This window comes from Aquarana catesbeiana, linkage group LG07, assembly GCF_042186555.1.
Source record: "Aquarana catesbeiana isolate 2022-GZ linkage group LG07, ASM4218655v1, whole genome shotgun sequence".
NCBI lineage: Eukaryota > Metazoa > Chordata > Amphibia > Anura > Ranidae > Aquarana > Aquarana catesbeiana.
In genome coordinates this window covers 235437427-235458812 of record NC_133330.1, presented here as the reverse complement: position 1 = coordinate 235458812, position 21386 = coordinate 235437427, and the positions used below count along the sequence as shown (strand labels likewise).

The 21386-nt window shown below is 40.8% G+C and overlaps 1 protein-coding gene across 2 annotated transcripts in view; it reads right to left on the bottom strand.

The window, feature by feature from the left end:
- ARHGAP29 (Rho GTPase activating protein 29) overlaps positions 1 to 21386 on the bottom strand; it is a 226620-nt gene that overhangs the window by 34461 nt on the left and 170773 nt on the right. For both annotated transcript variants that reach the window (XM_073593109.1, XM_073593110.1), the window contains 8 exons: positions 19031 to 19219; positions 15027 to 15164; positions 10333 to 10517; positions 8874 to 9043; positions 8661 to 8786; positions 8491 to 8589; positions 3535 to 3698; positions 3143 to 3331 (listed from right to left, as the gene is read on the bottom strand). In XM_073593109.1, coding sequence (XP_073449210.1) covers positions 3143 to 3331; positions 3535 to 3698; positions 8491 to 8589; positions 8661 to 8786; positions 8874 to 9043; positions 10333 to 10517; positions 15027 to 15164; positions 19031 to 19219 — 1260 coding nt within the window. The remainder of the gene's footprint in view (positions 1 to 3142; positions 3332 to 3534; positions 3699 to 8490; positions 8590 to 8660; positions 8787 to 8873; positions 9044 to 10332; positions 10518 to 15026; positions 15165 to 19030; positions 19220 to 21386) is intronic.

The window sequence follows — 21386 nt, the reverse complement described above, 5'->3', positions numbered from 1 at the left end:
TTAGCCTTATCTTCCAATTTAAATCCATCTCAAAGCTGACTTACAGAAGAGAGTATGCAGGCTTAAAGTGTCGCTAAACTTAGACTCATGTTATGGAAAATGCTATTGAATATCACTGAGAGTAATGATTGCCTATACATTCTAGTACATATTATCGATAATGTATCTTCATACGGGTACTGCACACCCTTCCGGGTACACTGTTTGATGTATAACTTGTATGTATATTTTTTTACGAATAAACATGTTCCTTAATTGAAAAAAAAAAAAAAAAAAAAAAAAGTGGCGCTAAACTTACATCAAAAACTAATCAGTAAATGGTGTATTACATGCTGTTCACACTCACTTGGTCTCCATGAGATCAGTTTTCTGTATTCTGTAAAAAAAACCCCTGGTTGATCCTGCTGTTCTCTCATCTCCCTTCTGTCCATGTCCCCAATTCAGCTAGGGATTTTGCAGCTGTGGTGGCAGCTCTACACATGCTCAGTTTTCAGTGGGTTTCTATGCTAAGCATTTCCTCCCCCATCACATCTGAACATCCCATGTGACTATAGAGTCACACATGTGGGTGTATACACAGTGGTAAATGACAGTCCACTCTCTCCCTCCACCTCCATGCCCACTAACCAGCTAAACACAATGGGGGTGGGATATTACATGTAAATAATTGGTGGCTTCACCTCCCTCTAAGACACAGGCTGAAGGAGCGTGACCCAGCCTGTGACTGGCAGAACTCTGCCCACACTGTTATTGCCAAAAAATAATAAAGATTTTATTTCAAATATATATTTGTATGACAATTTAAAACCGCTTATTGATATTATTTATTTTTACTCTGAATTCCAACGGCTGTTTTTTTTTTTTTTTTTTAACATGTGACCAGCAGCAGAGGACTAGAAGTTCCTCCTGTTTATGTTTCTCTGCAGACAGGCTGGGAAAGAGCTGGGTTATGTGACAGCAATATATGAATTATGAAAAAGGTACTTTGATTTTTTTTTTTACTATTATAATAATTATAGTGCCATCATCCATATACAGAAATAGAAGGGACAATGTAAAATAAACAATGTGTTTAGTATCACTTTAAAGTATTTAACGTTCAGCATTTTTAGCTTAATACATGGAGCAGAATAACAAACATTCCCTAGTATACTGTTTGTTAAAAGTGACACTTCAGTCATTTTTTCAACTTTCCATCTATTAAATCTTCTGCCCTTGTTGTTTTAACTTTGGATAGTAAAATATTTTTTTTCTGCCAGTAAATACCTTATACAGCCCACTTCCTGTTTGTCTGGTAAAAAGGCCTAAGCTTATGGCATCATGCACTGCTCTCACTTTCGTGAGAGTTTGCCAAAAAGGGAGGGGGATGAGTCAGAAGAGGCCCAATGAGAGCTGCAGAGCTGGAGGTGTGTGTCTGTGTAAATCCAGGAAGTGAACAGGCAGCAGCTTCAGCTGCCCAGTTAAAATTGATGTAGCCAGACTCAGTGGAGGGAGATTTCTGCAGCATATTTGGCAAGTACAGAATCACAGTATATATAAAATAATATGCAAAGTGGTTGGAGGGAAGCTTCAGAATGGAAAAGATGTTTTTAATTACAAATTATGTGAGCAGACTGCAGTTTCTCTTTAAAGTTAACATTCAATGTTGCTGGCTCCTGCTCTCTCAGTAGTGTTTCCTGAATTTCCAGTCTTCACAGGAAAGTGTTACCAGTAGACAGTACAGTCTCCAGCCAGTCCAAGTCTGGAGAAAGGAGTGGGAAAGAGGGAGAAGCAGGCTAGGCTATAGGGCTGTGTGTTTCTATTGATGCACACTGTATAGAGGGACACATCTCTTGGCCATGCATGCATGTATGGCCAATGGTGACTCCATAGGAAGTTGCAAAGGCGATGTCATAGAATGCTGCAAGAGAAAGCAGCCACTCTGAAACTGGGGCAGGATTAAAAGACGAACAAGCTGCATTCTCTGTAAATGAATAATTCCTCTGCAGAAAATGCTTTAAAAAATGAAGATTTAATGTTGCTCTAATAGGAGAGAGCATTTCTAGCAGACCAACAGGTATATTTCTTTATATGCAGGGGCTTTAATGGGATAAAACACGGGAACATAAATACACACACACACACATATATAATTGCAGAAATGTACTGAATTTATTTTATTTTATTTTGCCTTGGCCAAAAAGTCAACATTTTCTGATCGCACAGTGATGGTCCTTGCAAAACATTGACTGTTTTATCTAAAGTGTTCACATTTGGGGTGGGGTTTTGGACAAATAAAAGGCAAGACTTAAAGTAGAACTATAGGCTACACTTTTTTTTCCATTTTGGGTGGAGTAAGGAAAGGTTGTAGGCTGTCAGATATTTTTTCTGCCATCTGTGTCCCAATTCAGAGATTTACCTTCACTTCCTATCTCTAGGCCAAAACAGGAAGCGAGAGGAAATCCCTGCAAATTAAGGGAATTCCTTAAAGACCCCCAGGTCACAAAAACTAGTGTCTCCATTGGAAGACTTCTCTATTACTTTTCTGGGGACAACCCAAAATTTGGCATTTTAACTTTTACTTTCATTAATAATGGAAAACAGAACAAATAGAGAGGGTGTATCTCCATAACGGGGACACAGACAGAAATAAAAACTGATGTGTTCTAATCCATCTCCACTCCGTCCAAAACTAAAAAAGTCTTGCCTTTGATTTACTTTAAGACAAACATATTGTAAGAGAAAATGGAGGCTGCCACTGCTAACTCCTACTAAACTGCCAATTGCACCCTTGTCATCATGATTCTCTGACTTCAATATTTTGACTCACTGCCTCCATGTAAGTATGCAGATAAAGGCATTTCCATGACTTTCCTGATCTGTATACTTGTTCTGGGCCAGTGGCTCAGAATATATGGAATTAAGAGAGTCTGAACAGGTAACAAGCATTTTTAAAAGGCAGTTGGTAAAGGTAGCTCCCGTATTTCTCTTATGACAGTTACATTAAATATCTCAGTTTTTGATGCTGAATGCATGTGCACTAATAGACCACATTTACCACATGCTGTAACAATATACATTCCTGAATTGAATGTGTTCATCTTTATACTACATGGAATAGCAGTGGGTAAACAAACTGGAATACATTCCGATAAGCGCCTACCTTTATAGTGAGAGCACGACTCTCTATTTCGGAGGTGCACTTCTTGATAATAAAAGGAATGCCATCAGGGGTGTTCTTAGCAGCTTGAGTGAATTCCACTCCAAACAGATGAAGTCTTCCATGAAGCTTTTTGTGTCCACACTGAATGGCCAATGTTTCCAGGCACTTCTTATGGCAAGCAAGAGAACACTACAATAAAGAAACACACTAAATGGGCTGTTGTTCTTCTATGCAATGGCTAATAATAACAATTGTGTAATCATTGACTTAAAGCCATACTGAAAAGTCCTGGGTGGGACGGGAAGTGCAGCAAACACATAAAAAAAAACCTCCAGAAGAGAAGCAATGCGCCGTATCCTTGTATTTTCTGCCCAGAATTACTGGACTCTTACCTCCTCACACTCTGCACCATGAAACACCACTAAGCTATCACATTCTCGGCACTTGGATGGGGCTCTCAGTTTTCGGAGTTTGTGGGTCTGGGATGCCTTGGACATAACAGTGTTCCTGAAAGGTCCAGGGGAATTTGCAATCTCTACGGCAAGGTCATTTAAACCTGCAAAAAATATATATTTAACATTGGGTTAAAATTCTTTACACAAAGAACTCCTTTAGGAACAGTTGGTATCCAAAATAGCTACATGACAGAACTGTAATATAAAAAAAAAATAAAATGAAACCTTTTTGCAGAAGAAACCTAAACTTGTTTATGATTTCGTTTTTTGTCCTGCGTGTATTTTAAAAAAGGTCACAATGTACGGCATATAAAAAAAAAAAAAAAAAACCTCAGGTTTCACAATATACTGCAAGCTTTCAAAATTTTATTCTATATAAACGTTGAAGGCAGATAAGTGATTCAAGCTCTAAACTGGACTTGATTCAATCCGATTTTTTGGAAAATTAGGTTAATTATTAGTTTTATGTATGGATGAATTTAGTGATTTACCCAGCACTTCCCAGCAAATCAGTATCATACTTTAAGTGGCCAACGGTTGTCTTTCACAAACAGCTGATAAGATGACTTAAAACCAATGACATTTTACCCCCTTTCCTAAAAAAGTCTGTGCATTTAATATACAAAGCCATCCTCATAAAGCTATGTGCACCATGTCAAGTTCCTCCACCCCAAACTTGCTCATCCATGTCTTTATGGACCTTGCTTTGTGCACTTGTGTGCAGTCATGTTGGAACAAGACGGGGCCATCCCCAAACTGTTCCCACAAAGTTGGGAACTTGAAACTGTCCAAAATGTCTTGGTATGCTGGTGCCTTAAGAGTGCCCTTCACTGAAAACTAAGGGGCCAAGCCCAACCCCTGAAAAACAACCCCAAACCATAATCCCCCCCTTCACTAAATGATTTGGACCAGTGCACAAAGCAAGGTCCATAATTGCATGGATGAGCGAGTTTGGGGTGAAGGAACTTGACTGGCATGCACAGAGACCTGACCTCAACCCGATAGAACACCTTTGGGATGAATTAGAGCGGAGACTGCAAGCCAGGCCTCCTTGGCCACATCAGTGCCTGACCTCACAAATGTGCTTCTGGAAGAATGGTCAAACATTCCCATAGACACAACACACTCCTAAACCTTGTGGACAGCCTTCCCAGAAGAGATGAAGCTGCTATAGCTGCAAAGGGTGGGCCAACTCAACATTGAACCCTACAGACTAAGACTGGGATGCCAATAAAGATCATTTGTGTTTAAAGGCAGGCGTCCTGATACTTTTGGTAATCTAGTGTATGTGGGATTGGGCCAAGAAAAGTGCTACATAAAAGGCAGTTGGCCATTTGTATTGCTGGTTATGACCTAAGCAGCTGTGATGTGTAAGGATGCGCAATTAATTGATGCTTACACAAACATTAAAGTGGATGTAAACCCAGAAAAAAGATTTATAATTAACGCTTGCACCTTGTACAGTATAGGATTTCATGTCATCTGTGCCCAGTCTTGCCACGAAGAGTTAATCCAGCTCTGAGCAGTCCTCATCTTTTTTCAGTGAGACAAAAACTGACACACAGAGAAATAGGAGTCAGTTCTTCCCACTTGCTGTGAGTGACAGGCGATTTACATATCTCATGCAGGAGCCTGAGACACATATTCTGTGTACTTCAGATGCCCTCCTCCTTTCTTCTCCAGCTCTCCCAGGATTGGCTGCTCCACACCTCAGCATGATTGGGCATGCTGAAGTCATGTGATGACTTTTCTGGGTTTTGACTGGATGTTAGTGATCATAGCAGAAGTTCAGTGTAAGAAATACACAGGAGAAAATACATGTTGACAAGGGGAGTGTAGAGGTGGGCGGGGAGTCTACTGACATCATGACTCCACCCACCAAGCTCTGGACAACAGATCCACCCGCAGAATCTGCAGTCTCAAAACAGAGGGGCGACATTTGACAGGCAAGGATACATGCAGGAGGCATGTATACCCTTATAGATAACCTATATGGCAGTAGTTTAGAAAGGAGGAGAGTGGGTTTACATCCACTTTAACCACTTAAGCCACGGACCATTTGGCTGGCCAAAGACCACTTTTTGCAATTCGGCACTGTGTCGCTTTAACTGACAATTGCATGGTCGTGCGACGTGGCTCAGAAACAAAATGGACGTCCTTTTTTTTCCCACAAATAGAGCTTTCTTTTGGTGGTATTTGATCACCTCTGCGTTTTTTATTTTTTGCGCTATAAACAAAAAAGAGCAACAATTTAAAAAAAAAACAAAAAACGCATTTTTTACTTTTTGCTATAATAAATATCCCCCAAAAAATATATAAAAAAAAACTAATTTTTTTCCTCAGTTTAGGCCGATACGTTTTCTTCTACATATTTTTGGTAAAAAAAAAAAAAAAAAAAAAAAAAAAAAAAAAAAAAAAATCGCAATAAGTGTTTATTATTTGGTTTGCGCAAAAGTTATAGCGTCTACAAAATAGGGGATAGTTTTATGGCATTTTTATTAATATTTTTTTTTTTTTTTTTACTAGTGATGGAGGCGATCAGCGATTTTTATAATGACTGCGACATTATGGCGGACAGATCGGACACTTTTGGCGCTATTTTGGGACCATTCACATTTATACAGCGATCAGTGCGATTAAAAATGCATTGATTACTGTGTAAATGTCACTGGCAGTGAAGGTGTTAACCTGGAGGGGGCGCTGCAGGGGTTAAGTGTGTCCTAGGGAGTGATTCTAACTTTAGGGGGGATGGGCTACGTGCGACACGACACTGATCACCGCTCCCAATCACAGGGAGCTGTGATCAGTGTCATTAGGCAACACGGGGAAAGGCTTGTTTACATCAGCATTTCCCCGTTCTTCCTCTCCGTGAGACGATTGCGGGTATCCCCGTGACCACATGGCAGCAAATTTAAAGGGACGTACGCCCACTTTCCTTGTCTGTGCTATTCTGCCGACGTAACTGTTCATGTGGCGGTCGGCAAGCGGTTAAGCAAGATTTATGACATATGCCTGGCACAGAATTTAACAAATTAAAAGTATCAATTTATTTCCTCTATTTTAAAAAAGATTGTTATATGGACTTTTATGTACAAACTAGTACTCAGTGGAGCCATTTAACAATTGAGGGCACAATCATTTTAAGGCATGCCTATAAAAGTGATGTGAGTACAGCCAGGTGAGGTGAGCAGTGTTTGTAAGTTTTCTCCAATTTCAGAGATCCTCTGAAACCCAGCATCATGTACTCTTAGACCTCACCTTCTTCCACCTTTCCAACCATGACAGGGAGGAATATAAGAACAGAAGTATGAAACTTTTAAATGGTTGACCAGAGTAGCACAATCACAGAGTTGACTGACAGTTTAACCTCCCTGGCGGTATGATTACTTCATATTTTTGATGCTGATACAATTATTTTGCATGGAAATTTGGCGTTTTATATTGTAGGCCTGTAATTCTTAGGAATAACACACTTAAATCTGTCCAAACAAGAGTCTAGTAGACATCCCGGGTATGATAAAGTTTGAAACACTAAATCATAAATTATAGTATAATAAATAACTATAATTATAAGAAATAATAATATAAATGAATCAATAATGTAATCAAATCAAAAACACTGAAATTCATTCAGTTGCAGAATTGTCGCTGTCATTACTTTCAGTGTTTGATGACGGATTTCCCCACAAATCACTATCGCTCAATTCTGCAAGTTATTCTAATTTATTATCACTGTTTTCTAGCTGGTCTAAACCTGCTTTTGATGTAAAGGAACGGTTTTGGATGCTATGGACAATCTCCAGTTTCCAGGCAAAAAGAACAGTTTTTATAATATAAAACTGCATGCAGGGCACTGGAGAAACCACTAGGGACAAAAGGGCGATGAAATAATGTGATACAGTAATGTAATCTGTAAGATTACAGTGTACTGTATATGTATTGTGTTTTACTTTTTGAATTTGGCGCCGTTCTCCGTCCCGTGCGTCGCAACGCTTGCAGGGAACGGAGCCCGGGCACAGTGATAGATCGAGCGGAGGACGGCTCGCTCACACTGCAGGGAGACATCGCAGGATCCAGGGGACAAGGTAAGTAAGCTCTTCCTGGATCCTGCGATGCGATCCCAAGTCTGGCTCGGGGTTACCGCTTTTGGTACTGAAAATCCACCTCGAGCCAGACTCGGGAATACCGCCAGGGAGGTTAACACAGATTACAAATTAATTTTCTGTAGTGACACCAAACCTTATAGCTTGAAGAATTGGTCTCCAGTTTTTAGGAATGGTGATATTTATAATAAAAACTGTCAGGAAAGAATATATGTTTGTAAAACTTATGGAACAAAACTTTAGTAGACTATAGAAATCTATTTTAGGTTCAGAGTATCAGCAGTTATGACAATCTAAACAAATAGCAAATACAGTTACGATGTAAAGCCTCATAACGCAAAACAAAACTTCCTTTACCCTCTCTGGCTTAGCCAAACCCTCCTTTGTTTGTATTTCAAACCTTCCTCTCCCAGACACTGGAGCTCACAGTAGGAGGGTTTCAGTGACAGAGGCATTGCTGTCAATTCAGACAGCTGTAGGCAGTGACTAGGAGCCTCAATGACAATGCTGACTGCCACCCCTCCTGCACCATTTTTTGATCACATTTTGATCACACTATAGTGAAGGCACAGGCTACATGAGAGTGACAACTCTGCTCTGAATTCAGGAACAGTGCAGCATCAGTGCCACAACATCACCGGAAGCTAACAGGAATTTACTGGCAGGCTCAACAGGTGGGACTTTGCAGAGAGACTAAGAAAACTCATGCACTCAGATTTAGTTGCTGCAGCACATATTTTTCTTAAAGGTACTACAACTTTAGCTGAAGGATGCAGGGAGAGAAAATTACCATTGTCGGAAGGTGACGGAGGTTCCCTCTCATCCAGATCATCAGCTGATGACATAGTACCAGTCGATGGTGTCCTCGGAAGTCGCCTTTTAAAGTCACCTGTAACAAAAAGTTGTATTCAACACACAATATACATTTTCCTTGAACAGCTTTAAATGAACAACCTGTACCTGGACTAGCTGATGGAGAATCCATAGATCGTGACTCGCTGCTGCCACCTGCACTCTCAGAATCGCTGCACATGCCACTACTCTGGTTACCAACAGACCACGACCTAAACGGTGGACCTCTTAATGCTTTAGGAGGGGAAACCAGTATAAAGGTTAGAAGCTGTAACTAAACACGATAAAAAGCCGTTTAAGTCATGATTTATAAAGGCATACTTTGAATATCAGTACTGCTGCTTGATCTTTTCTGCCCAATCTTCTGAGAGCGACTAGAAGGGGGACTACCAAGATCCTCAGGAGATTGATTGGAGTATTCGGCGGATCCTTGAGACAGGTTCCCATGAGAGGTGTGTGCGCTGTTCTCTTTTTCCTTTGGCATAAGAGGCCTAAGAGTGAAAATCAAACATGCATGTTTGCCCAGGTTGTTGGCAGTTACAGAATGAGCACCTCTAATCCACTGCAATGTTGTACACAAGTAATTTGGCCAAAGATGAGCAGACTGGATCCCTTAACATTGATCATTCTCGACTCAGCCTACTGCAGAGCATATATGGCCAACTACTATAATGGATAAATCTGGCTGACACCTGTTCTAAACACCCATGCTGTGCAGGTAACAAAAGCAGCAATTGTACATGAACAATTCCACCACAACCATGCGGTATTCAAGCAGATATCCTTGGCTTTTAAAGGACAGACTAAACATGGCCTGGCCAAAGAAGATCAAAAAGGACCACTTTAGGCTAATAGCAATTGTAACGGCATCTTAGGAGCAAGGTCCAGCAGCTACTAAAACCAGATAAAGCTGCCAGATACAAGTGAACGGAGTCCACAAAGTGGTTGTAAACCCTTACATATACCAACTAAAATGACCAACCTCAGGAGATGCAGGTGAAACAAATCCTCCTACATGAGTTTGCCCATTTATCTGTAGCCCTCTCTCCGCTACAGCCAAAGTACAGAATTTACAAAGCATTTCTCAGCTCCAGAAGGAAAGGATCAGATACGACACTGTACATACATAGAGCAGGGAGGGAGGTGTAATCTGAGACCTGAGTGAAAGGAAAGGACATACCTCCCTCGACAGTCTCATAGGGAAACATACACAACTAAGGGTGTCAATCACCTGCTGTGTGCTGGAGGGGCGGGGCCATCTCCCTGGATTGTCTAGTGTCAGCATAGACTTGCAGAAGTGACTCATGCAGATAGAGGAATGAGAGAGCAGTCAGAAATCAAAATACTGTAGATGCTTTGGGCTGAGGCAAATACACACAATTAAAGGATATGCTTTGTTCATTTTTCATTTCAGAGGTTTACAACCACTTTACTGACAACTTAAACGCACAGCCAGAACTTCAAGCACAAACTATATGTGGATTAACAACATACGATTAATGACTTTTTAGCCATGTTCTGTGTCATCATCTTTACACAGGGCCTTAGAAAGAAAATCTTGAAAACTGAATACCACTTAAAATGGATATCTACAGTATGTGTGCCACAGATCTAAGATTGCCTTAAGCAACTTGTACATGAACGTGTACACTTGCACTGTTCTTACAGAGGGAGTGTATATGCACCCCTAGACAAACGACTTGTCTGCTTTCACAGACCTTGTTGGTATGTGTGAGATGTTCACAGAAGTAAAACTGCATACACCATGTGGTTGACTTACCGACCAATTTGTGGATTTGAAGAGATCCCAACTTCAATACCGCAATCATCCTTAGGCAAGTTCCTTACAAACTCTGAAAACTGCTGCCCTGGTTCATAACGCTTGGCATTCTCGCAGAGGTACTGGCAGTTGACAGGCAGCGATACCACCTGGGCATGCTGCATCTGGAACAGGTTTACTGTAGCCTGTTTAAAGATGATTTTTAGATTAGAACATTTTCCCCAAGAAAACAAACAACTCCTAATATTTGAATACCCCCACAAATAAGAATTGACCACAAAATTATGTCAACACGTTGGTGCATGAAGTTACTGTCTGTTAATTGATGGTCCTTTTTCGAATAAAATGTTTGCCAGACCACATGAACACCACCCTGCTGCTGTCCACCACACATGCCATCTCACAGACACTGCAGTAGTGTTTCAACTAATCACATTCTGGGATGTTACTTTTAGCACCCAATAACAAAAGTTGCTTTTTAGAAAAAAATTTTAAGAGTTAAAGTGGTTATAAACTCAAAAGGTTTTTTGCCTTAATACATTCTCTGATATAAAAGGTAAAATACCTTCCAATGTTCTCCCCACATCCTAAACACTTACCAGAGTCCTCTCTCGATCCAGTATACCTGTCTAAAGCACTTGCTCTCCTCTCTTCCTGGTCTCACAGCAGACACAGAGCAGGGGGAGCCATTGGCTCCTGCTGCTGTCAGTCAAATACTGGGGGGGGGGGGTTTGTCCGAGCTGCGTTCTGTGTCTATGGACTCACAAAGCCCGGCTTGGAAGTACACCTGCACGGGTGCCCCCTCAGCACACGGCTTACTGAAGGCGCAAGCACAGGGAAGGAAGAACAGATAGTGCCAGCGGGAGTCTCCAGAAGAGGAGGTAAGGGGCCACTCGTGCAAAGAGCAGGATACTATAACTAATAAAAAAACAAAAAAGCCTTTACACATTAAGATTAGGTAGAGGGGTTAAGGCCAAGCTTCAGGTTAATGGCAAGAGTTAACTTAAAGGATAAAAACTGAAGTTATGGCTTGGTTTTCCCTAAGTTCCACCAAATGTCATGCCACAAAGGCAACCATTGCTGACCTCTTTTTATCTATCTCTGACATAAGTACTTTCTGAATAGCGGATTCAGAAGAAGCATGAAACAAGTAAAGTCAGATCTCTTTATCTGTAGACTTGTGTTGGGGCTACAACTCAAAATGTAAAGCCACTGAATCAGCCTGACAGCCAGACACCCAGGAGGGAACCACCAGTGGCAATTACACACCTGTTAAAGCAGAACTTCACGCAAAAAGGGAAGTTCTGCTTCTCATCACGGTGATCCGAGAGGAAGTTCACCCCCTCCTTCCCCCGCAGGCTTCTGAGACATGTCCCCTCCTTCCCCCGCAGGCTTCTGAGACATGTCACAGGTCACATAAAGCAGTGTGACCATTTACAAAGTACAGTGTGGCTCTCACAAGCGCAGTGGGAAGCCTGCTGTGAAGCTGCAAGCAGTCACAGCCGGCTTCCCAAAATAAACACGACGGTGCCTGGACTTGAAGGTGGCTGAATAGCCAGCTCAGGTGAGGACATAGCTGCATCCCTGGACAGGTATATATCCTATTCTTAAAAGTCAGCGGCTACAGTATTTATATATTTTTTTTCTAGCATGAAGAACCGCTTCAAAGATTCATCCACCTAGGGGTTAGGTTGAGGGTAAGAGTTTCGGTAGGTGGGGGAGCAGGTTCTTACTACCAGCTATTTTCAAACACCAAAACCTCCCATTTTTTAACACCAAAACATAAGATTTTTGTTATCGAAAAAAAAACAATAAATCACAAAGCACCACAGCTGCTGGGAACTGCACTGTAACAATCCGTGCAGACATTTCTGCCAATCACAAAATACACAGATCAGGGAAGACCTTAAACAAAAACAAATGCTTGACCCGCTGGAAGGGAGCAGCCACCTTTACAGAAGGAGAGGTTAACCAAGTAAAAGGACAAGAGAGAATGCAGTTCCCCAGGTAACATCTGCACACAGGGTTCTAAGTAAACTATGCTTGAACGTCCAGGTAGCATTACACCTGCAGCATTCTGAAAAGACTGCTGAGATATTACAGAGTGACAGCTCACCCCAACGCCATAGCACCCAATAGATATAAACACATCTTTATCAAATAGCTGAAGGCTTCAGAGGCATATCTGTATAGCTAGCACTACAGCAACAGTCCAGGAAAGAGCAGTAGTTTAATAGCTGTTAGCTCTGCGACAAGATAAATATGTGCTTTCAAACATTGTCCTTAGTCCGTATTGATTGAACACTTTTTAATGCTAGAGCACGGTTTGTGACCAAGTGGCACTTTCTACAAGAATGAGGATAAAGAGCTAACCATACAGACTTTGGAATCTCAGACTAACAACCATCTTTGATGGTACGTATAACACAGACATGCGAGGCAAAAAATACTTACAGATCCGTCTGTATGAAAGGCTAGGTCATGAGGCTACACAGCACCATTTTACTACATAAAGCCTAGCTACAGCTTTGGATAAACTTAGAAAGTAAATACTTTGGTCTGCACATTTTTTTTTTTTTTGGTTGTCCATGACCCCACTGAGGAGATCTCTTCCTGAGACAGGAAATGAGGGGGACGGTTTTCATTTGGACTGAAAGAAGCAGACAGTATGAAAAACCTGACAGCAATTCCAACCCTTCCCATTTTCCTGAAAAGAAGTGCTTTGTTACGGATTTTGTCTGCACTGAAGAGATTTCTCAGTCTTGAGAGGAAAGGGGTCTACCCCAATGGGGTCACAGAAGGTGCTAAAAATCTGATAAGGGTTTTGTTTTTTCGCCACTCTGGCCAAAAGAGAAAAAAAAAAAAAACAAAAACATTGTGTCTTAATTTGTGCTTCAAATTTACTAAGGATTTTTTAAGTTTTTTTACATAGCAAATCAAAATCTAAGCCAATCACAGTCAAAGCTGTTCCAGGTTCTTTGTCTTGGTCCACAGTATGTAGAATACCAACATTCCTTTAAAACATAAAACACACCTCTAAACCGAATTGCATTCTATCTCTACAAAATAGTTAATGAAGCCTTATGAGACCCACCAGACTGGCCCCCCTAGCCCCATGGACATCAAGAGGGGATCACCGTGCTTTTGGCCAGAAGTACCAGACTTTGAAAGACTAAGATTTTAGGGGAAAGGCACTCATGGATTAACAGATTGTCAACCAAGCAATAATAGACTCATTCAGCGAAATAATTAACTTATTACAAGAGAGAACACTGGTTCAACAGTCACAGCTCAGAAGCACACAGGCTAGATTTGTTGTACAAGTCCTTCAGCACGGAAGGAGAGCACAGGACAAAGTAGAAAGATACAGAAGTGAAAGGGGGTTTATGTCCTTGGAATAGTTTCAAAAGGAAACTGCTACTTTTCATCCTGATTCAGGACTATGGGAGATCATCTTTATTCCAAAACATGTCTCTGTCTTCCCAGCAAGGCAGATTAAACAAACTGCATCAGATCAGTATTCTGTTTTCAAAGTAACATTAATGCAGCTAGCTTTAAGACCGTAGTGGACTTCTAGTTATTAACAGAGAATGTTTTGGCAGAGGGCCACTTTGGATATTTCCCCCAGGAGAAGCTTAATGTAGCACTCTATCTAACTCCTTCACTGCTGAATAGGCTGGCTTCACAACAAAGCCACCCGAAGTTGTCATCCTACTTACAGAAAAAGCAGCTACCTATCCTCCTTCTGTAGCATCAATTCTTATCATGCTGTACAAACCTTTTCAAGCAGTATGAGCAGTTGGTGTCAGTTCACAGATGCTGACAAATTTTTACTATTTACTTGGATATATGCCAAACAGGTTTTAAAAAGGTAAAAAGGATACTTTAAAGAAAAGAACCAAAAATAGCACTTGACCTGCAGCCATCCACTGTGTATACCAACATGGCATGGCAACAAGCATGCAGTTGTGGCATGATCCTATAGACTTTAATGGGTGCACATTTGGCAAGCAGCACCACCTTCTTATGCAACATGGCACATATAATTTGACCCATCATGAAGCATTGTGGCTGCAGTAATGTGCATGGATCTGAATGGCCATCATATTTTGTACGTGGGTGGTCAGGGGACGTTAAAAAAAAAAAAAAAAAAAAAAAACACAGACCAACCTTCAGCCTTCATCTAATTTTTTTTTACCAGGAGGACAAAGCCAGGCAAGGCTGCTGGATAGGGGGGTAGAACCATCCCTCCTGTACCAGGAATGACCCCACCAGTTTAGCAGGGACACATCAGTTCAGCAGCAGGGGTCAGAGATGTACCGTAACTATTTACTAATTTTCTTGAGCAAGTAGAGTAATCTTCTGGGCCACAGCTTTCAACAATTAAAGTGCTGGCCTCTTCTTCTATATCAATCCTCCAGGGCAGGCCAGAACTTTAAATTTGTAGAGGGGCTGCAGCATGGAGGATTACTACCCAAAATGAGTAAATAGTCCCCTCTCTTTTCATAGCCCCTGCTGCTGAACAGATGGGGCCTTTGGAACTTGTATTTCATTTTTGGAAAACATCACAGACAAGGTAAATGTGCATTTGCAAAAAGATAGTTAAAGGCAGGGACTGTTAGTTAGGCTGTGCGAGGCCCACAATGGTTTATGATCAATGGTTCTAGTTCACATATATAATGCTGTTAACATACCGCTTTTAGAGTGAGGTCGCACTGATAAACAAGTTCTCGGATTTGTGCTAGGATTTCACTCTTAACAGTTTCCATGTCACTCCTTTTTAGTTCCACATCTGCCACACAGGCTTTGTAATTTTCTTTAGCTTCTTCTGCCTGCCAAGCATAAAAAAAAAAAAAAGAAAAACCTTCAAGACATATCCAAGAATGTGCATCTAAGAAATTCACACTTCAATCAAACTTGGAAATACATATGAATACATACTGGTGACATTGCTTACCTGCCCATTGTTTGTCCTTGGCAATGAGTTCAAATATCAGACCACCTTGCTGGGTAACATCCTCTCCTAATCACCAACTTAGTGGTCTGTCAATATATTAATCCTGAGGCTGTATTTCTTGAGTGCAGCGATTCCCACTCCACCCATAAGCCCTCATGCACACAGGCTGTTAAAAAAACGTTATGAAAACGCCAGTATCTTTGCAGTGAATTTTTTAAACTTTTTTCAGCTTTTTTCAGCGTTTTTGCAATAGCGTTTTTGAGCGTTTTTCCGCGTTAGCGTTTTGAGCGTTTTTGAGCGTTTTTGAGCGTTTTTCAGTGTTAGAACGTTTTTACAGCTGAAAAACATCTTTCAGAACGCACTGGTCCTGGGTTTTTTTTACAGCTTAAAAACGCTTATGCCACTTGCAGCTCAAAAACGCCTAGGTGGGCATGAAGCCATAGACTAACATAGACAGGCCTTTTTAAGCTGCAAAAAAAGCTCAAAAAAGCAGCTGTAAAAACGTCCATGTGCATGAGGACAAGGTCTATGCAACTAATTTAAAAAGACCCATGAATTAAAAAACCAATGCGAGCAAGCTGCCAAGGAAACTTCTATTACCTAAATCTTAGGTAACGTGTGTTTCCTGAAGCTGAACCTAGAATTAGTATGCGGTCCACAACAGAAGCAGAGAAATCTGCTTCTGAGTTTAACACAGGTGTTCTGTCTCGCGACAAATTCCTTTTAAACACGTCAGTGACAATCTATGCACATCTCTGAATCAGAAAAAAATGATTCATGCATTTTGTTATTCAACTGTTGCAGTCTACAATAGTCATTAGAAGCTAAGCAAGTCAGATGTAGATCTGAGTGAGGTTACACAGCACAAAACATGGTAAGAACCTTGCTAACCAGAAGCACTGTGAAAGCACCAAATACATACTTGCGTAAACTTCCGGTAAATGCAAATTGAACGTCTGCCTTTAGCAGAGCTTCTCGGATAGGATCAGCAAACCAATGTATGATTTTATTTGCCTAAAGCTGAATATAGGTATGTGGCAAAAGCATTCCTATGTTAAAGAGTACTACAGTATTGTTTATTAGATTTTACAGTTGCGTTGCACAAAGTATACAAAGCATGCAAATATTTACTTGAAAAGCTTACTCAATAAAGCCAGAGCACTATGTACAGTTCCTTGTAAAAGTATTCATACCCCTTAAAAAATTCCACATTTTGTCATATTACAACCAAAAACTTAAATGTATTTTATTTGGTTTTTATGTGAGACCAACACAAAGTGGCACATAATTGTGAAGTGGAAGGAAAATGATAAATGGTTCTCAAAATTTTTGTTACAAATAAATATCTGACAAGTGTGGCCTGTATTTGTATTCAGCCCCATTTACTCTGATACCCCTAACTAAAAATCTAGTGTAACCAATTGTCTTCAGAAGTCACCTAATTAGTAAATCGAGTCCACCTGTGTCTAATTTAATCTCAGTATAAATACAGCTGTTCTGTGAAGCCCTCAGAGATGGCCAACAGCATCATGATGGCCAAGGAACACACCAGACAGGTCAGGGATAAAGTTGGATTATTCTGAAGCAGGGTTAGGTTATAAAACAATATCTCAAGCTTTGAACATCTCACAGAGCACTGTTCAATCCATCACCTGAAAATGGAAAGAGTATGGCACAACTGCATACCTACCAAGACCTCGCAGTCCACCTAAACTGACAGGCCGGGTAAGGAGAGCAATTAATCAGAGAAGCAACCAAGAAGCCCATGGTAACACTGAAGGAGCTGCAGAGATCCACAGCTCAGGTGGGAATCTGTCCTCAGGACAATTATTAGTCGTTCACGCCACAAATCTGGCCTTTATGGAAGAGTGGCAAGAAGAAAGCCATAAGAAGTCCTGTTTTCAGTTTGTGAGAAGCCATATGGGGGAAACAGCAAACATGTGGAAGAATGTGCTCTGGTCAGAGGAGACCAAAATTGAACTTTTGGGCCCAAAAGCAAAACGCTATGTGTGGCGGAATAACTAACACTGCACATCACTCTGAACACACCATCCCCACCACTGTGAAACATGTGGTGGCAGTATCATGTTGTGGGGATGCTTTTCTTCAGGGAACAGGGAAGGGACAGGGAAGCTGGTCAGAGTTGATGGGAAGATGGATAGAGACAAATACAGGGTAATCTTAAAAGAAAACCTGTTATGCCACGTACACCCGATTAGAATTTCATGTGTATGCTCCATCTGTCTTTTGCTGGCGGAGTACCAGCCAGTAAAAGCGTGAGAGCATGCTCTCAATTTTTCGGTCGGGAAAAGTTCCTATCCGAAAATGCGATCGTCTGTGGCATTTCCGATGCGCAAAATCCCTACGCATGCTCGGAAACAATTCGACGCATGCTCGGAAGCACTGAACTTCATTTTCTCGGCTCGTCGTAGTGTTGTATGTCACAGCGTTCTTGATGGTCGTAATTTCAGCAAACTTTTGTGTGACCGTGTGTATGCAAGGCAAACTTGAGCGGAATCCCGTCGGAAAAGCAGTCATATCTTTTTCCGATATGAGATACGAGAAATTAGTTCGTGTGATTCTGCAAAAGACTTGAGAGACGGGGGCAGAGGTTCACCTTCCAGCAGGACAACAACTCTAAACATACATTTTGGTTTAGATCAAAGCATTTTCATGTGTTAGAATGGCCCAGTCAAAGTCCAGACCTAAATCACAGACAGAGCAGACATACCCAAAAAGACTTGCAACTGTAATTGCAGCGAAAGTATTGACTCAGGGGGGCTGAATACAAATGCACACCACATTTTTCAGATATTTATTTGTAAAAAAAAATGCAAAAATGATTTGTCATTTCACAATTATGTGTCACTATGTGTTGGTCTATCACATAAAATCCATATAAAATACATTTATGGTTGTAACATGACAAAATTTGGAAAATTTCAAAAGGTATGAATACTTTTTCAAGACACCCTACAACCCATAAAGGAAAAAAATTACAATTTTCTTTTTCACAGATTAAACCAATCTGACATATGATAAGCTGGTGTGGGTAGCTGCACTCTGCACAGTATTTCTGTTCATTGCATTGCTTTACTGGATATGCTCAGCAAAGTACAACATAACTGAAGAACCATTTCTCACTACTCAATCACATTTTACAAGACTGTGTGAAGGTACTAGACTACAGGAATATGGAAGTATTATTTTTGCTTGGTAAGCACAAATGCTGCATGCAGGCAAATTAAAGAAGGCTGCAGTGTCAGGTCCTTCAGACAGCACAGTCCACAGTACAGTATGCAACAAATTTGAGGTTCTGCTGAATTCTTATACATATTAAGCCAGTGGATGTTTATTGCTACAGGGCCCAGGATAGCCTAATGCACATAAAGTGTGCTGAATCCGGCCCGTCAGGTCATTTTATGTGGCCCTGCCACCTCTCCTGCAGCTCCCCCTTGTCTCTGCCCCCACCCTCTGAGCAGTTGGCAGCAGAGAGGTGGACAGAACTTTTTTGCCAGATCCTGGGGTGGGGGACTCTTGACTTCTGGTGTAACTGGTCCTTTGAGGGCAACCATAATATTGATGTGGTCTGTGATGAAATGGAGTCCGACACCTCTGATGCACATTAAAGAGGCTGCTGTGTCACTAGTGTCCAATACTTGATCATACACAATTAAACAAAACCATTCCCTAGAACCACATTTCCAGTGTTCCAATTATGTTCATACAGCTCAAATCTACCTTCATTAATGCCTCTTCCTCTAGACGTCGTTTTTTCTCCACCTGTTTGCTGCCATCCTTCATGAGCCCTCCAGATAAACTAAGTTGCTCTTCTTCGGCGCGTATCGTGCTTGATTTTGCCCTTTCATGCTCATCTTGTCGTTGAACGTTCAGTAACTTTGCTTTCCTTAAAGCAGTTTCCAGTTCTTGCTACATGAACACAGAAATTTCAGGTTTTAGAAATAAATATTCCTAATGCTTAATTTATTACAGGTATGAATATAGCACCAACAATTTATGCAGCGCTTTATATACTGTACATTCCACATCTGCCTTTGCTCTCAAGGAGCTTACAATCTAAAGTCCCTAGCTCACAAACAAACACACTTACTAGGGCTGAGCCAAATAACCTACCAGAATGTCTTTGGGGAGAAACATAAGAGTACCCGAAGAAAACCCAAGCGACAATCACAGGGAAAACATGCAAACCATATGCAGATCATGTCCTGACTGAGTTTTGATCCAAAGACCCCAGTGCTGCAAGACCGTATTGCTAATCACTAAGCCACTGCATAGACCCAGGTCTATCTTCATGCCAGATTCCGATTGTGCTTGACAGGCTATTCAGAACATTAGACTGGTTGAACAGACTGTGGTACACATGTACCAAAAGTTGGCTAGTCCCTGCTGAATCAGACGATTTTTGCTACGTGCATACCAGGCTTAAGTTTACTTAAAGTGACACTAAATGAGCTTGCTATTCTCCAAAAATAATCCATACTCATTCACTACATGATGGCCCTGTAATCTATTTTTCATGAAATTGTTTCTTAGGGCTCATTTACACTTGCTTCGGCTTCAACACACATTAACGACTAGTTTAAACTTGCTTCAAAATATGGACGCTAGTCAAAGCCCCTGTCACTAAATAAAATGGTTAGCTTACAGACCTGTTTACACCTGCTTTTGCTTTGGCTTCGCTTCAGAAATTATACCCCATGTAGCTTTAGTGGTGCTTCAAAGCATCTTTAAAGCCTACATAGACATAGAAGTCTATGGCAAAGCCCCACCAAAGCCTCGTGGAAGTACCAGGCAAAATCAGGTGTAAACAGGATTGTAAGCTAACCATTTTGTTTAGTGACAGGAGCTTTGACTAGCAATCAGAGAGCTTTAACAAAGCGTGTCCGAAGCCATGTTTTGCAGCAAGTGTAAACTAGCCCTTAATGTGTTTTTCTGCCACCTTGTAATATCCTCCATGAGCTTCTGAACCTCCCCTTTTCCTCTTCACTGTCTGGAACAAGTAGTACACAGTAGTTGGGGTATGTGCACTGCTCTACGCATAAAACAAATTCCATAGCTCATATCTTAAAGGAATTTGGAGATTTGGAGGAGGATGGGAGCAACAGGAGGTAATTTTTGGAGTCTAGAATACATACTTGAATATCATTTTTTTTTTTAAACCAGAGTTTAGTGTCAGGAAAAATAAAAAAAATCAACAAAAAGGGATATAAACAAACAATTGTCAATGTGATGCGTTCCTTCTGCTGTGGTGTCCTGGTTTAGCAGAAATCTTCCTCCTCCAATACCCCCTCACCTCCACCACTATAATCTTCTGGTGCAGTGGGGTAGAGGTCGACCGATATATCGGCCGGCCGATATATCGGCCGATATTTGGCGTTTTTTACTTAATCGGCATCGGCAGATTGTGCTGATAAAAAAGGCCGATTGTAACTTCAGCCGTGACTTGCAAATGACTTCTGTAATAGAAGTTAATGCAAGTTTCCTGAAGTTATCTGTGGAGAGGATTCTTTCCTCCTCTGGGCAGCCTGCCAAGTCTGATAAGAAGATACATTTGTATCTTTCAGGTTCTTTTTATCAATAGACTGAACTCCTGTGTAGAAGTTCTCAGTTTAACCATTTAAAGACTAAATCTTTTCTGACATTTGTTGCTTACAAGTAAAAATCCTGTATTTTCTGCTAGAAAATCACTTAGAACCCCCAAACATTATATATATTTCTTTAGCAGAGACCCTAGGGAATAAAATGGTGGTTGTTGCAATATTTTATGTCTCACGGTATTTGCGCAGCGGTCTTTCAAACGCAATTTAAAAAAAAAAAAAAATACAGTAATGAATTAAAAAAAAAACCTAAGCAGTAAAGTTAGCCCATTTTTTTTGTCCAAAAGTTTTGATTACCTGTTTTTGTGTATTTAATATTTAAGATAGGTTTTTTTTTTTTTTGTTTTCTAAATTATACATACAAGTGAACTGATTGGAGGTTTGTTTTGTTTAATGTTTAAATGAAAAAAAATTCTGTATTACTTAAGGCTGCTTTCACACTGGAGCGGGCATGCGTTGATGGTAAAACGCTGCTAGTT